The sequence below is a fragment of the Lichenostomus cassidix genome, unplaced genomic scaffold (genome assembly GCF_008360975.1).
Source record: "Lichenostomus cassidix isolate B80296 unplaced genomic scaffold, HeHo_3.0 HiC_scaffold_37, whole genome shotgun sequence".
Taxonomy (NCBI): Eukaryota; Metazoa; Chordata; class Aves; order Passeriformes; family Meliphagidae; genus Lichenostomus; species Lichenostomus cassidix.
The window spans coordinates 1865131-1881970 of NW_028147279.1; the positions used below are offsets into that span (position 1 = coordinate 1865131).

General features: G+C 48.6%; 1 protein-coding gene across 1 annotated transcript in view; it reads left to right on the plus strand.

Annotated features, from left to right (window-relative positions):
• Nucleotides 1–13006, plus strand: part of LOC146423598 (kallikrein-13-like) — a 26789-nt gene extending 13783 nt beyond the window's left edge. Inside the window, exons 5-8 of the mRNA XM_085044615.1 lie at nucleotides 10938–11535; nucleotides 11709–11726; nucleotides 12686–12858; nucleotides 12965–13006. Of these exons, the coding sequence (XP_084900741.1) occupies nucleotides 10938–11114 (177 nt within the window). The 3' untranslated portion in view covers nucleotides 11115–11535; nucleotides 11709–11726; nucleotides 12686–12858; nucleotides 12965–13006. The remainder of the gene's footprint in view (nucleotides 1–10937; nucleotides 11536–11708; nucleotides 11727–12685; nucleotides 12859–12964) is intronic.
• The last annotated feature ends 3834 nt before the right edge of the window (nucleotides 13007–16840 follow it).

Consider the following 16840-nt stretch of genomic DNA (forward strand, 5'->3'; position numbering starts at 1 on the left):
TGGGGATTTTGGAGAGAAATTTGGGGGATTTTATGGCGATTTTTGGGGATTTTTTTTTATTTTTTGGGATCTTTGGGGAATTTTTGGGGATTTTATGGACATTTAGGGGACATTTGGGGGATTTTTGGGAAAATTTGGGATTTTAGGGGATTTTTTTAGTATTTTATGGAGATTTAAGGGTGATTAGGAAAAATTTGGGGGATTTTTTTTGGATTTTGGGGATTTATGGGGATTTGGGAAAAATTTGGGGTTTTGGGAGATTTGGGAGAAATTTAGATTTAGGAAATTTTGGGGAATTGGGGAATTCGGGAATTAAGGATTTGGGGGAAAATTGGGGAAAAATTGAGAGAATTTCGGGGAAATTTGGGGGATTTTTAGGGATTTTTTTTTATTTTTGGGGATTTTTTTGGGGATTTTATGGAGATTTAGGGGAATTTGGAGAGGAATTTGGGGAATTTTGGGGGAATTTGGGGAAAAATTGGGAGAAATTTTGGAGAATTTAGGGGAAATTTGGGGGAAATTTCGGGGACTTTTGGGGATTTTTTGGGATTTCTTTGGGATTTTAGGGGAATTTTAAAATTGTTTTATGGAGGTTTTAGGGGAATTAGGAAAAATTGGGGAATTTGGGGGATTTTTTTGGGATTTTGGGGGATTTTTGGGGAATTTGGGGAAAATTTGGGAGAAATTTGGGGGATTTTATGGGGATTTTTTTTGTATTTTATGAGATTTTGGGGAAATTTGAATGGAAATTTAATTGGGAAAATGAGGGAAAAGAAATTCGAAATTGGGGTTTTGGATTTTTTTTGTTTTAGAGATTTTGGGATTTTAGGAATTGGGGAATTTGGAGGAATTTGGGAGAGGTGGGAATGGGGGTGGGAGTTAGGGGGGGGGGATTTTGGGGATTTTTGGGGATTTTTGGGGAATTTGGGGAAAATTTGGGAGAAATTTCGGGGAATTTAGGGGAAATTTTGGGGATTTTATGACGATTTTTGGGGATTTTTTTGGAATTTTTGGGGAATCTTTGGGGAATTTGGGGAAATTTGGAGGAATTTTGGAGATTTTATGGGAATTTTGGGGAAATTTAGGGAATATTTGGGGAATTGAGGAGAAATTTGGGGGAAATTTGGGGATTTTTTGGGAATTCCGGACGGATTTTTGGGTTTTTTTTTTTTGGAATTCCGGGATTTTGGGGAAATTCCAGAATTTTTTGGGAATTCCGGGATTTTTGGGAATCCTGGCTGCGAATTTTCCCGAAATTTCGGAGATTTTGGTCAATTTCTGAACTTTCCGGGTGGAATTTTTGGGGAATTTCTGACTTTTTTTGGGAATTTCCGGGGAGGATTTGGGGGAATTTCGGGAATTTCGGAGTTTTTCGGGAATTCCGGGGAGGATTTTTTGGGAATTCTGTGAATTCCCAGAATTTCGGGAGTCCTGAGTGGGAATTTTAGGGAATTTCAGGGAATTTTGGGTGATTTTTCCAGCGATTTTCATGGAATTTCGCTGAATTTCGGGTGGATTTTTGGGAATTTCGGGGCGAATTTTTTTGGGAATTTTTTGATTTTTTGGGAATTCTGCAATTTTTTTGGAATTTCCGGTTGAATTCCGGGAATTCCGGAGATCCCAAGTTGGGATTTTAGGGGATTTTGGGTGATTTTCGCCTCGATTTTCGCTAATTTCGCTGAATTTCGGGTGGATTTTTGGGAATTTCGGGGTGAATTTTTTTGGGAATTTTGGGATTTTTTGGGAATTCCTGATTATTTCGAGAATTTCTGGTTAATTCTGAGAATTCTGGAGATCCCAAGTTGGAATTTCAGGGAATTTTGGGTAACAACCAAAACAACCAAACCAAACAAAAACACCAATTCCGGTGGATTTTTGGGAAATTTGGTATTTTTTGGGAATTCCGGGATTTTTGGGAATTTTTCGGGAATTCCGGTTTTCGGGAATTCCGGAGAGCCCAAGTAGGAATTTCAGGGAATTTTGGGTCATTTTTTCAGCGATTTTCGTTAATTTCGCTGAATTTCGGGGTGGATTTTTGGGGAAATTCCAGGTTGGATTTTTAGGAATTTCCAGAATTCCCAACTTTTTAGGGAATTTTGGGGAGGATTCTGGGAATTCCCAGAATTTCGGGTGTCCTGAGTGGGAATTTCAGGGAATTTTGGGTGATTTTTGCGGCGATTTTCGTGAATTTCGCTGAATTTCGGTTGGATTTTTGGGAATTTCGGGGCGAATTTTTTTTGGAATTTCGGGAATTTTCAGGAATTCCGGATTTTTTGGGATTTCAGGGAAGATTCCGGGAATTCCGGGAGTCCCGAGTGAGAATTTTAAGGGAATTTCAGTGAATTTTGGGTCATTTTTTCAGCAATTTTCGCGATTTTTCGCTAATTCCGGATGGATTTTTTGGGGGAAAATTCCGGGATTTTTGGGGAATTTTTCGGGAATTCTGGATTTTTCGGGAATTCTCCTCTCCCCCCCCAGGCCAGGCTCGTCCCGCGCGGATCCTGGGTGGCTCCGAGTGTCCCCAAGGGTCACAGCCCTGGCTCGTGGCGCTTTACCAGTTTGACCAGTTTGTCTGCGCTGGAGCTCTGCTGAGCTCCCAGTGGGTGCTGAGCGCCGCCCACTGCCGGGCCAGGTGGGACTGGGACGGACTGGTTTGTACTGGGAGGGACTGGGAGGGATACTGGGAGGGAACTGGGTTATACTGGGAGGGACTGGGATAGATTGGGAGGGAAAAAAACGGGAATTTGGGCATAAAAATGGCAATTTTAGGGTTAAAAACGGCACTGGGAGGGAACTGGGAGATACTGGGAGGGACTGGGAGAGACTGGGAGGGACTGGGAGGGGAAAAAATGGGAATTTTAGGGGTAAAAACGGCACTGGGAGGAACTGGGAGATACTGGTTTATACTGGGAGGGAACTGGGTTATACTGGGAGGGAGTGGAATGGACTGGTTTATACTGGGAGGGGATTGGGAGGGACTGGGAGAGGAAAAAATGGGAATTTTAGGGGTTAAAACGGCACTGGGAGATACTGGTTTATACTGGGAGGGAACTGGGAGGGAACTGGGTTATACTGGGAGGGAAAAAATGGGAGTTTGAGCACAAAAATGGGAATTTTAGGGGTAAAAACGGCACTGGGAGATACTGGTTTATACTGGGAGGGACTGGGAGGGACTGGGAGGGAACTGGGAAGGGACTGGGAGGGACTGGGTTATACTGGGAGAGGACTGGGAGGAACTGGGAGGGAACTGGGTTATACTGGGAGGGAACTGGGATGGAACTGGGAGGGAAAAAATGGGAATTTGGGCACAAAAATGGGAATTTTAGGGGTAAAAACGGCACTGGGAGAGACTGGTTTATACTGGGAAGGACTGGGAGGGGACTGGGAGAGACGGTTATACTGGTTTGTACTGGGACGGGACTGGGAGGGAACTGGGAGGGGATTTGGAAATGATTCGGGGTCACTGGGAGGGACTGGTTTATACTGGGAGAGACTGGGAGAGGATTGAGTGTAACTGGGCTATACTGGTTTGTACTGGGAGCAACTGGGAGAGGATTGGGGGGACTGGGAGTGATACTGGGAAGGGACTGGGAGGGACTGGGAGAGACTGGTTTATACTGGGAGGGAACTGGGAGGGGAAAAATGGGAATTTAGGCACAAAATTGAGAATTTTAGGGGTAAAAATGGCACTGGGAGATACTGGTTTATACTGGGAGGGACTGGGAAGGGACTGGGAGGGGAAAAAATGGGAATTTTATTGGTAAAAATGGCACTGGGAGGGACTGGGAGATACTGGTTTGTACTGGGAGGGAACTGGGAGGGGGAAAAATGGGAGTTTAGGGACAAAATTGAGAATTTTAGGGGTAAAAACTGAACTGGGAGATACTGGTTTATACTGGGAGCGACTGGGAGTGATACTGGGAGGGAACTGGGTTATACTGGGAGAGACTGGGTTATACTGGGAGCGACTAGGAGGGATTGGGAGGGAACTGGGTTATACTGGGAGGAACTGGGAGGGAAAAAAATGGGAATTTGGGCACAAAAATGAGAATTTTATTGGTAAAAACAATACTGGGAGGAACTGGGAGATACTGGTTTATACTGGGAGAGCACTGGGACTGACTGGGAGGGGATTGGGTGCAACTGGTTTATACTGGGAGGGACTGGGAGGGGATTGGAGGAGGATTTGGGGACACTGGGGGGACTGGGTTATACTGGGAGGGGGTTGAGTGCAACTGGGTTATACTGGTTTGTACTGGGAGGGAACTGGGAGGGGATTGGCTGTGACTGCACTATACTGGTTTGTACTGGGATGCACTGGTTTGTACTGGGAGGGGGTTTGGAAATGATTTGGGGTCACTGGGAGGGAACTGGTTTATACTGGGAGGGACTGGGAGAGGATTGAGTGCAACTGGATTATACTGGTTTGTACTGGGAGGGAACTGGGGGTCGACTGGGAGCAACTGGTTTATACTGGGATGGACTGGGAAGGGACTGGGAGGGAACTGGTTTGTACTGGGAGGGGATTGAGGGGCACTGGGTGAGACTGGGATAGACTGGGAAGGGGTTGGGGCAAACTGGGAGGGACTGGGAGGGAACTGGGAGCAACTGGGAGGGACTGGGAGGGATTCGGAGGGAACTGGGAGGGGCTGGGTTATACTGGTTTGAACTGGGAGAGACTGGGAGGGAGTGGTTGATATTGGGAGGGGACTGGTCTGAACTGGTGGAACTGGGACAAACTGGTCTGAACTGGGACAAACTGGTCTGAACTGGGATCCTCTCCAGCCACCTGCAGGTGAGCTCAGGTGAGCACAGGTGAGCACAGGTGAGCACAGGTGAGCTCAAGTGAGGGTGTTACTGGGATTACTGGGATTTTTATGGTTACTGGTTTAACTGGTCTGAACTGGTCTGAACTGGTCTGAACTGGTTGAACTGGGATTCACTGACCCGGGATTCCTCTCCAGCCACCTGCAGGTGCGCGCAGGTGAGCACAGGTGAGTTTAGCTGAGAGGATGGATAACTGGTTAAACTGGGATTACTGGGATTTTCATGGTTACTGGTTGAACTGGGATGAACTGGTCTGAACTGGTTGAACTGGGATTCACTGAACTGGGACTCGTTTCCAGCCACCTGCAGGTGCGCACAGGTGAGCACAGGTGAGCTCAGGTGAGCACAGGTGAGCACAGGTGAGAGGATAACTGGTTAAACTGGGATTAATGGGAATTTTATGGTTACTGGTTAAACTGGTTGAACTGGTTGAACTGGTCTGAACTGGTCTGAACTGGTCTAACTGGGGCACACTGGTCTGAGCCGTGCCTCCTCTCCAGCCACCTGCAGGTGAGCTCAGGTGAGATTACTGGGATTACTGGGACTAACGGGATTTTTATGGTTAGTGGTTAAACTGGGATGGACTGGTCTGAACTGGGACAAACTGGTCTGAACTGGGACAAACTGGTCTGACCCGGGCCTCCTCTCCAGCCACCTGCAGGTGAGCTCAGGTGAGCACAGGTGAGCACAGGTGAGGGTGTTATTGGGATTACTGGGATTTTCATGGTTACTGGTTGAACTGGTCTGAACTGGTCTGAACTGGTTGAACTGGGATTCACTGAACTGGGACTCGTTTCCAGCCACCTGCAGGTGCGCGCAGGTGAGCACAGGTGAGCACAGGTGAGCACAGGTGAGGGTGTTACTGGGATTGCTGGGATTTTCATGGTTACTGGTTGAACTGGGATGAACTGGTCTGAACTGGGACAAACTGGTCTGAACTGGGACTCGTTTCCAGCCACCTGCAGGTGCGCGCAGGTGAGCACAGCCTGGCGCAGGTGAGCGGCCAGGAGCAGTTCGCCGTCGCCGTGGAGCTCGTGGCGCACCCTGGATTTGGGGCAGAATCCCGGCAATTCGGGAATCCCGGGAATTTTTCCCGCCATTCCGGCGATTTCCCGCCAGATTCCGGCGATTTCCCGCGCGATTTTTCGCGGGATTCTGGAAATTCCGGGTTTTTTTCCCGGGAATTTTTTGGGAATTCCGGGAATTTTGGGAATTCCGGTCGCTCCCATGACCTGCTGCTGCTGCGGGTGGAGCCTCCGTTCACCTGCGGGCCGCAGGTGAGGCCCCTCCCCCTGCCCCAGGCCCCGCCCACCGCCGGCTCCACCTGCACCGTCATGGGCTGGGGGAGCACCAGCAGCCCCGAGGGTGAGCGCTGGGTTATACTGGGTTAGACTGGTTTGGACTGGGTTAGACTGGGAGGGACTGGGTTAGACTGGGAGGGACTGGGAGGGACTGGTTTGGACTGGGAGGGACTGGGTTAGACTGGTTTGGACTGGGTTAGACTGGTTTGGAGTGGGTTAGACTGGTTTGGACTGGGAGGGACTGGGTTATACTGGTTTGGACTGGTTTGGACTGGGTTATACTGGTTTGGACTGGGAGGGACTGCTTTGGACTGGGTTATACTGGTTTAGACTGGTTTACACTGGGTTAGACTGGTTTGGAGTGGGTTAGACTGGTTTGGAGTGGGTTATACTGGGAGGGACTGGGTTATACTGGTTTAGACTGGTTTGCACTGGGTTAGACTGGTTTGGAGTGGGTTATACTGGGAGGGACTGGGTTATACTGGGTTAATCTGGTCTGGATTGGTTTGGACTGGGTTAGACTGGTTTATACTGGTTTGGACTGGGTTAGACTGGTTTGGACTGGTTTGGATTGGTTTGGACTGGGTTATACTGGTTTATACTGGTTTGGACTGGGTTAGACTGGGAGGGACTGGGTTGGACTGGGTTAGACTGGTTTGGACTGGGTTATACTGGGTTATACTGGTTTAGACTGGTTTGGATTGGTTTGGACTGGGTTATACTGGGTTATACTGGTTTGGACTGGGTTATACTGGTTTGCACTGGTTTGCACTGGGTTGGACTGGGTGGGACTGGTTTGGATTGGGTTATACTGTGTTATACTAATTTATACTGGTTTGGACTGGGTTAGACTGGTTTGGACTGGTTTATAGTAGGATGGAATGGTTTGGACTGGTTTGTACTGGTTTGGGTTGGTTTGTACTGGGAGGGACTGGTTTGGACTGGGTTAGACTGGGTTATAGTGGTTTGGACTGGTTTATACTGGTTTGACTTGGAGGGACTGGTTTGGACTGGGAGGGACTGGTTTATACTGGTTTATACTGGTTTGGACTGGGAGGGACTGGGAGGGACTGGGTTAGACTGGGTTATACTGGTTTGGACCGGGTTAGACTGGTTTATACTGGTTTGGATTGGTTTGGACTGGGTTATACTGGTTTATACTGGTTTGGACTGGGTTTGACTGGGTTATACTGGGTTAGACTGGGAGGGACTGGGTGGGACTGGTTTGGACTGGTTTGGACTGTTTTATACTGGTTTGGACTGGTTTATACTGGGTTGGACTGGTTTGGACTGGTTTATACTGGTTTATACTGGGTTATACTGGGTTATACTGGGAGGGACTGGTTTGGACTGGTTTGGACTGGTTTGGACTGGTTTGGACTGGTTTGGACTGGGAGGGACTGGTTTGGACTGGGTTATACTGGGTTATACTGGTTTGGACTGGTTTATAGTGGGAGGGACTGGTTTGGGCCGGGTTATACTGGTTTATACTGAGCAAGACTGGGTTAGACTGGTTTGGACTGGTTTATACTGGTGTGGACTGGTTTGAACTGGGAGGGGAAAAAATGGAGGTTTTAGGGTGAAAAATGGGGATTTTAGGGGAGAAAATGGGAACTGGTTTGGACTGGTTTGGACTGGGAGGGACCCAGGTGTGTCCCCAGGTGTGTCTCAGATGTCCCCCAGGTGTATCCCAGGTGTGTCTCACCTGTCACAGGTGTTCCCACGTGTGTCCCCAGGTGTCCCCAGGTGTGTCTCAGGTGTCCCCAGATGTCCCCAAGTGTCTCTCACCTGTCCCAGGTGTCCCCAGGTGCATCTCAGATGTCCCCAGGTGTCCCCAGGTGTATCTCAGGTGTCCCCAGGTGTCCCCAGGTGTATCTCAGGTGTCTCTTACCTGTCCCCAGGAGTGTCTCAGGTGTCCCCAGGTGTGTCCCAGGTGTCCCCAGATGTCCCCAGGTGTCTCTTACCTGTCACAGATGTCCCCAGCTGTCCCCAGGTGTGTCTCAGGTGTGTCACAGGTGTCCCCAGGTGTGTCTCAGGTGTGTCACAGGTGTCCCCAGGTGTGTCTCACCTGTCCCAGGTGTGTTTTACCTGACTCAGGTGTCCCCATGTCCCCCAGAGTCGTTCCCGGATGTCCCCCAGTGCCTCAATGTCACTGTGCTCAGGACAGCACCTGTCCCAGGTGTCCCCAGGTGTAACCTAGGTGTCCCCAGGTGTGTCTCAGGTGTGTCTCACCTGTCCCCAGGTGTCCCTCACCTGTCCCCTGTCCCCCAGAGTCGTTCCCGGATGTCCCCCAGTGCCTCAATGTCACCGTGCTCAGGACAGCACCTGTCACAGGTGTCCCCAGGTGTATCCTAGGTGTCCCTAGGTGTGTCTCAGGTGTCCCTCACCTGTCCCCAGGTGTGTCTCACCTGTCCCCTGTCCCGCAGAGTCGTTCCCGGATGTCCCCCAGTGCCTCAATGTCACCGTGCTCCCGGACAGCACCTGCAGTGACACCTACGGCGAGCAGGTGACACCTGACATGCTCTGCGCTGGCGGCGCCGGCGGCCAGGACTCCTGCCAGGTGGGTCACTGTCACCTGTGTGCCACCTGTGTGTGTCACCTGTGTCACCTGTGTCACCTCAGTGTCACCTCAGTGTCACCTGTGTGTCACCTGTGTGTCACCTGTGTCACCTCAGTGTCACCTCTGTCACCTGTCATTGTCACCTGTGTGTGTCACCTGTGTGTCACCTCAGTGTCACCTGTGTCACCTGTGTGTCACCTGTGTGTCACCTGTGTGTGTCATCTGTGTGTCACCTGTGTGTCACCTGTGTGTGTCACCTGTGTGTCACCTGTGTGTCACCTGTGTCACCTCAGTGTCACCTGTGTGTCACCTGTGTCACCTGTGTGTCACCTGTGTCACCTCAGTGTCACCTGTGTGTCACCTGTGTCAGCTGTCATTGTCACCTCAGTGTCACCTGTCATTGTTACCTGTGTCACCTCAGTGTCACCTGTGTCACCTGTCAGTGTCACCTGTGTGTCACCTGTGTCACCTGTCATTGTCACCTGTGTCACCTCAGTGTCACCTGTGTGTCACCTGTGTCACCTGTGTCACCTGTCATTGTTACCTGTGTGTCACCTGTGTCACCTGTCATTGTCACCTCAGTGTCACCTCAGTGTCACCTGTGTCACCTGTGTGTCACCTGTCAGTGTCACCTGTGATTGTCACCTGTCAGTGTCACCTGTGTCACTGTGATTGTCACCTGATTGTCACCTGTGATTGTCACTTGTGTGTCACCTGTTACTGTTACCTGTGTCACCTCACCTGTGTGGCCTCTCATTGTCACCTGTGTGTCACCCACGTGTCACCTGTGTCACCTCACCTGTGTCACCTTTGTCAGCTGCCATTGTCACCTGCATCACCTGGTCATTTGTCACCAGTGTGTCACATTATTGTCACCTGTGTCACCTCACCTGTGTCACCTGTGTGGGTCACCTGTCATTGTCACCTGTGTGTCACCTGTGATTGTCACCGCTGTGTGTCACCTCTGTCACCTGTCACCTGTCCCTGTGTCACCTGGGTCACCTCACCTGTTCCTCCACTGTCACCTGTGTCACCTGTGACCTCGCCTGTCATTGTCACCTGCTGGTGTCACCTCGGTGTCACCTCCGTGTCACCTGTGCCATTGTCACCTGTCATTGCCACCTATCCCTGTCACCTGTCACCTGTCACTGTCACCTGTGTCACCTGTCCTGGTGTCACCTGTGTCATCGATCACCTGTATCCTCTCACCTGTCACCTGTCAGTGTCACCTGTCGTTGTCACCTGTCATTGTCACCTGTGTGTCACCTGTGTCACCTGTCATTGTCACCTGTGTCACCTCAGTCATCTCACCTGTGTGTCACCTGTTATCGTCACCTGTCATTGTCACCTGTGTCACACCTGTGTCACCTCCCCGTGTCCCCAATGTCCCCAAATCCCTCAGTGTCTCTGACATCCCCAATGTCCCCTCGATGTCCTCTCGATGTCCCAAATGTCCCCAAATCCCCAATGTCCCAACATCCCAATGTCCCCAAATCCCCTCAATGTCCCCAATGTCCCCAATATCCCCTGACATCCACAATGTCCTCAATGTCCCCAATGTCCCCTCGATGTCCCCAATGTCCCAAATGTCCCCAGATCCCCATTAATGTCCCTTCAATGTCCCCAATATCCCCACTAATGTCCCCTCTGTCCCCAATGTCCCCAAATGCCCATTAATGTCCCAAATGCCCATTAATGTCCCCAATGTCCCCTAAATGTCCCCTCAATGTCCCCAAATCCTCAATATCCCCAATGTCCCAAATGTCCCCAAATCCGCATTAATGTCCCCAAGTCCTCAATGTCCCCAAATCCCCAATGTCCCCAATGTCCCCTCAATGTCCCCAATATCCCCTGACATCCACAATGTCCCCAATGTCCCCAAATCCCCATTAATGTCCCCAAATCCTCAATGTCCCCATTAATGTCCCCAACATCCCCAGTGTCCCCAATGTCCCCTCGATGTCCCCAAATCCCCATTAATGTCCCCAAATCCCCCAATGTCCCCTGACATCCACCATGTCCTTAATGTCCCCTCTGTCCCAAATGTCCCCAATGTCCCCATAAATGTCCCCAAATCCTCAATGTCCCCAATGTCCCCAAATCCCCATTAATGTCCCCAAATCCTCAATGTCCCCATTAATGTCCCCAAATCCCCCAAAATCTCCAATGTCCCCAATGTCCCCAATGTCCCCAATGTCCCCAGTGTCCCCAGCTCCCCCTGACGTCCCCTCTGTCCCCTGTGTCCCCAGGGTGACTCGGGCGGTCCCCTGGTGTGTGACGGTCACCTGCAGGCCGTGGTGTCCTGGGGGGAACATCCCTGCGGTCAGCCCGGCCGGCCGGGAGTGTACAGCCGCGTCCAGCCCGAGCTGGCCTGGATCCGAGCGGTCAGCGGGGTCACCGGGGACACCCTGTGTGACACTGAGTGACACCGAGTGACACCGAGTGACCAGTGACACCCCAAATCCTTGTGGTCACTCATGGTCACCTTGGGTCCAGCAGTGTACAGCCGCGTCCAGCCCGAGCTGGCCTGGATCCGAGCGGTCAGCGGGGTGACTGGGGACACCTGGTGTGACACCGAGTGACCCTGAGTGACCCTGAGTGACACTGAGTGACCAATGACCACCAGTGTGACATCGAGTGACACCAAGTGATCCTGAGTGGCCACTGAGTGACCCCGAGTGACCCTGAGTGACCCTGAGTGACCCTGAGTGACCGCTGACCCTGAGTGACCAATGACCCCCAGTGTGACACCGAGTGACACTGAGTGACCCCGAGTGACCACTGAGTGACCCTGAATGACCCTGAGTGACCAATGACCACCCTGAGTGACCCTGAGTGTGACCCCAAGTGACCCCGAGTGACACTGAGTGACCTCGAGTGACCCCGAGTGACCCCCGAGTGATCCCAAGTGACCACTGACCCCCAGTGTGACCCTGAGTGACCCTGAGTGACCCCGAGTGTGACACCAGGTGACCACAAGTGGCCCTGAGTGACCCCGAGTGACCCTGAATGACCCTGAGTGACCACTGTGACCCTGAGTGTGACACTGAGTGACTCTGAGTGACCCCGAGTGACCCCAAGTGACCACTGACCTCCCCGACTGACCAATGACCACCCTGAGTGGCCCTGAGTGACCTCGAGTGACCCTGAGTGACCCTGAGTGACCCTGAGTGACCCCAAGTGACCACTGACCTCCCTGAGTGACCAATGACTGCCCTCAGTGACCCAAATGACCCCAAGTGACCCTGAGTGTGACACCAAGTGACCCTGAGTGACCCCGAGTGACCCTCAGTGACCAATGACCACCCTGAGTGACCCTGAGTGACCACTGAGTGACCACTGAGTGACCCCGAGTGACACTGAGTGACCCCAAATGACCCCAAGTGACCCCAAGTGACCAATGTCCACCCCGAGTGACCAATGACCACCCAGAGTGACCCCAAGTGACCACTGACCCCCAGTGTGACCCTGAGTGACCCCGAGTGACCTTGAGTGACCACTGACTTCCCCGAGTGACCCCCGAGTGACCCCCGAGTGACCACTGACCTCCCTGAGTGACCAATGACTGCCCTGAGTGACCCAAATGACCCCAAGTGACCCTGAGTGATCCTGAGTGACCAATGACCACCCTGAGTGACCATGAGTGACCCCGAGTGACCCCCGAGTGACCAATGTCCACCCCGAGTGACCCCAAGTGACCCTGAGTGACCCCGAGTGACCACTGAGTGACCACTGAGTGACCCTGAGTGACCACTGAGTGATCACTGAGTGACCACAGACCCCGAGTGACACTGAGTGACCACTGAGTGACCCTGAGTGACCACTGAGTGGCCACTGAACCTGAGTGACCCCAAGTGACCCCAAGTGACCCCAAGTGACCAATGTCCACCCCGAGTGACCCCTGAGTGACCCCGAGTGACCCTGACTGACCCCTGAGTGACCTCGAGTGACCCCGAGTGACCTTGAGTGACACCAAGTGACCCCGAGTGACCCTGAGTGACCCCGAGTGACCACTGACCACCCTGAGTGACCATGAGTGACCACTGAGTGACCCCAAGTGACCCCGAGTGACCAATGTCCACCCCGAGTGACCCCAAGTGACACTGAGTGACCCCGAGTGACCCCCGAGTGACACTGAGTGACCACTGAGTGACCACTGAGTGACCCCAAGTGACCCCAAGTGACCCTGAGTGTGACACCAAGTGACCCCGAGTGACCACTGAGTGACCCCGAGTGACCAATGACCACCCTGAGTGACCACTGAGTGACCACTGAGTGACCACTGAGTGACCCTGAGTGACCACTGAGTGACCACTGAGTGACCCCAATAAACTCCTCCCGCTGCACTTCTGCAGTTTTCGCAGCTCCTGAGGCAGAAAAATTGGGAAAAATCAGGGAAAATTGGGAAAAATGGGGAAAATTGGGAAAAATGGAGAAAAATTGGGGGAAATTGGGAAAAAATTGGGAAAAAATGGGGAAAATTGGGAAAATGGGGAAAAATCAGGGGAATTGGGAAAAATGGGGAAAAATTGGTGAAAATGGGGAAAATTTGGGAAAAATTGGGGAAAATTGGGGGAAATTTGGGAAAAATGGGGAAAAATTGGTGAAAATGGGAAAAATTTGGGAAAAATTGGGGAAAAATGGGGAAAAATGGGAAAGAAAATTGGGAAAAGTTGGGGAATAATGAGGAAAAATGGGGAAAAATTTGGGGGAAATTGGGGAAAATTGGGAAAGATTCGGGAAAAATGGGGAAAAATTGGGACAAAATGGGAAAATGGGGAAAAATTGGGGGAAATTTGGAAAAATTCAGGAAAAATGGGGAAAATTGGGGGAAAATGGGAAAATTTGGGGAAAAAATGGGGGAAAAAGGGAAAATTGGGGAAATTGAGGAAACATTGGGGAAAATTGGGAAAAATTGGGGAAAAATTGGCAAAATGTGGGAAAATTTGGGAGAAAAAAAGGGAAAACTCGGCAAAAATGTGGAAAATCCGGAAGAAAAAGGAGCAAAACCCAGGAAAATGAGGCAAAAATGGGGAAAATTCGGGAAAATTGGGGAAAAATGATCCAAGAAAAGGGAAAATCAGGGAAAAGGGGCAAAAGGTGTGAAAAATGAGGTAAAATAGTGGAAAATTGCAGGAAAATGATGAAAAACAAAAGGAAAAAAAGGGGAAAACCTGGAAAAATGAGGTAAAATTGTGGAAAATCTGAGAGAAAAGTGGGAAAACCTGGGAAAAAGGGAAAAATGGAGAAAATTAGGGAAAAAAGAGGGAAAATGATCCATAAAATGGGAAAATCCGGGAAAAATTAGGAAAAACAAGGGAAAAAATGAGGCAGAAATGGAGAAAATCCGGGAGAAAAGAGGAAAATTATCCCAAAAAAGGGAAAAACCTGAGAAAAATCGGGGAAAACCAGGGAGAAAATGGGAAAAATTATCCCAGAAAAGGGAAAATTGGGGAAAACTGGGGAAAAATGAGGGAAAAGTGTGGAAAATCCGGGAGAAAATGATCAAAATCAAAGGAAAAAAGGAGGAAAAATGGGAGAAAATGAGGGAAAATTATGGAAAATCAGGAGAAAAGGGGGAAAAAGGATCCATAAAAAGGGGAAATCCGGGAGAAAAGAGGCAAAAATGTGGAAAAACTGGGAGAAAAGGGAAAAAATGGTCAAAAATAAAAGGAAAAAAGGGGAAAAGTGAGGGAAAATGAGGCAAAATTATGGAAAATGCAGGAGAGAAAGGGGAAAAATGATCCATAAAAAGGGAAAATCCAGGAAAAAGGAGGGGAAAATGATCGAAAAAAGGGGGAAAACTGGGAAAAATGAGGCAAAAATGTGGAAAATCCGGGAGAAAAGAGGGGAAAATGATTTAAAAAAAGGGGAAAATGGGCAAAAGTGGAGAAAAATGAGGCAAAATTGTGGGAAATGCTGGAGAAAGGAGGGAAAACGATCCATAAAAAGGAAAAAACTGGGGAAAAATGAGGCAAAAGCGTGGAAAAACTGGGAGAAAAGGGAAAAATGGTCAAAAATCAAAGGAAAAAAGGAGGAAAAACTGGGAAAAATGAGGGAAAAATGTGGGAAATCCGAGAAAAAAGAGGGAAAACGATCCATAAAAAGGGGAAATCCGGGAAAATGAGGGGAAAATGTGGAAAATCTGGGAAAAAAGAGGGAAAAATGATCGAAAAAGGGAAAAACTGGGGAAAAATGAGGGAAAATTGTGGAAAATCCGAGAGAGAAGAGGGAAAACGATCCATAAAAAGGGAAAATCCGGGAAAATGAGGCAAAAATGTGGAAAAACTGGGAGAAAAGAGGGAAAAATGATCGAAAAAGGGGAAAAACTGGGGAAAAATGAGGGAAAATTGTGGAAAAACTGGGAGAAAAGGGAAAAAAAGGATCAAAAATAAAAGCGGAAAATGAGGCAAAAATGGAGAAAATTCTGGGAAAAGGGGAAAAAGGATCCATAAAAGGGGAAAATCCGGGAAAATGAGGGAAAAATGTGGAAAAACTGGGAGAAAAGGGGAAAATGATCAAAAATAAAAGGAAAAAAGGGGAAAATTGAGGGAAAATGAGGCAAAAATGTGAAAAATGCGGGAAAAAAGAGGGAAAATGATCCAGAAAAAGAGGCAAAACTGGGGAAAAATGAGGCAAAAATGTGAAAAATGTGGGAGAAAAGGGAAAAATTATCAAAAGTAAAAGGAAAAAAGGGGAAAAACTGAGGGAAAAATGAGGCAAAAATGTGGAAAATCCGGGAAAAGAGAGGGGGAAATGGTGGGAAAAAAGGGGAAACTGGGGAAAAATGAGGAAAAACTGGAGAAAAAGGAAAAATGATCGAAAATAAAAGGAAAAAATGTGGAAAACTTGGGGAAAATGGGGCAAAAGTGTGGAAAAACTGGGAGAAAAGGGAAAAGTTATCAAAAATAAAAGGAAAAAAGGGGAAAAAATGAGGAAAAATCGTGGAAAATTCGGGAAAAAAAGGGGGGAAAATGATCGAAAAAAGGGGAAAAACTGGGGAAAATGAGGAAAAATCGTGGAAAATCCGGGAGAAAAGAGGGGAAAATGATTTAAAAAAAGGGGGAAATGGGCAAAAGTGGAGAAAAATGAGGCAAAATTGTGGGAAATGCTGGAGAAAGGAGGGAAAACCGATCCATAAAAAGGAAAAAACTGGGGAAAAATGAGGCAAAAGCGTGGAAAAACTGGGAGAAAAGGGAAAAATTATCAAAAATCAAAGGAAAAAAGGAGGAAAACTGGGAAAAATGAGGGAAAATTGTGGAAAATCCGAGAAAAAAGAGGGAAAACGATCCATAAAAAGGGAAAATCCGGGAAAATGAGGGGAAAATGTGGAAAAACTGGGAGAAAAGGGGAAAATGATCAAAAATAAAAGGAAAAAAGGGGAAAAAATGAGGAAAAATCGTGGAAAATTCGGGAAAAAAAGGGGGAAATGATCGAAAAAAGGGGAAAAACTGGGAAAAATGAGGCAAAATTGTGGAAAATCCGGGAGAAAAGAGGGAAAACGATCCATAAAAAGGGAAAATCCGGGAAAATGAGGGGAAAATGTGGAAAATCTGGGAAAAAAGAGGGAAAAATGATCGAAAAAGGGGGAAACTGGGGAAAATGAGGGAAAATGTTGGAAAAACTGGGAGAAAAGGGAAAAAAATGATCAAAAATAAAAGGGGAAAATGAGGCAAAAATGGAGAAAATTCTGGGAAAAGGGGAAAAAGGATCCATAAAAGGGGAAAATCCGGGAAAATGAGGCAAAAGCATGGAAAATTGGGAGAAAAGGGGAAAATGATCAAAAATAAAAGGAAAAAAGGGGAAAACTGGGGGAAAATGAGGCAAAATTATGGAAAATGCAGGAGAGAAAGGGGAAAAATGATCCATAAAAAGGGAAAATCCGGGAAAATGAGGGAAAAATGATCGAAAAAAGGAGGAAACTGGGGAAAAATGAGGGGAAATCGTGGAAAAAATGGGGAAAAATGAGGAAAAATGAGGAAAAATCGTGGAAAATTCGGGAAAAAAAGGGGGAAATGATCCCAAAAAAAGGGAAAATCCGGGAAAAATGAGGCAAAAGCATGGAACATTGGGAGAAAAGGGGAAAATGATCAAAAATAAAAGGAAAAAAAGGGGGAAAAATGAGGGAAGATCGTGGAAAATTGGGGGAAAA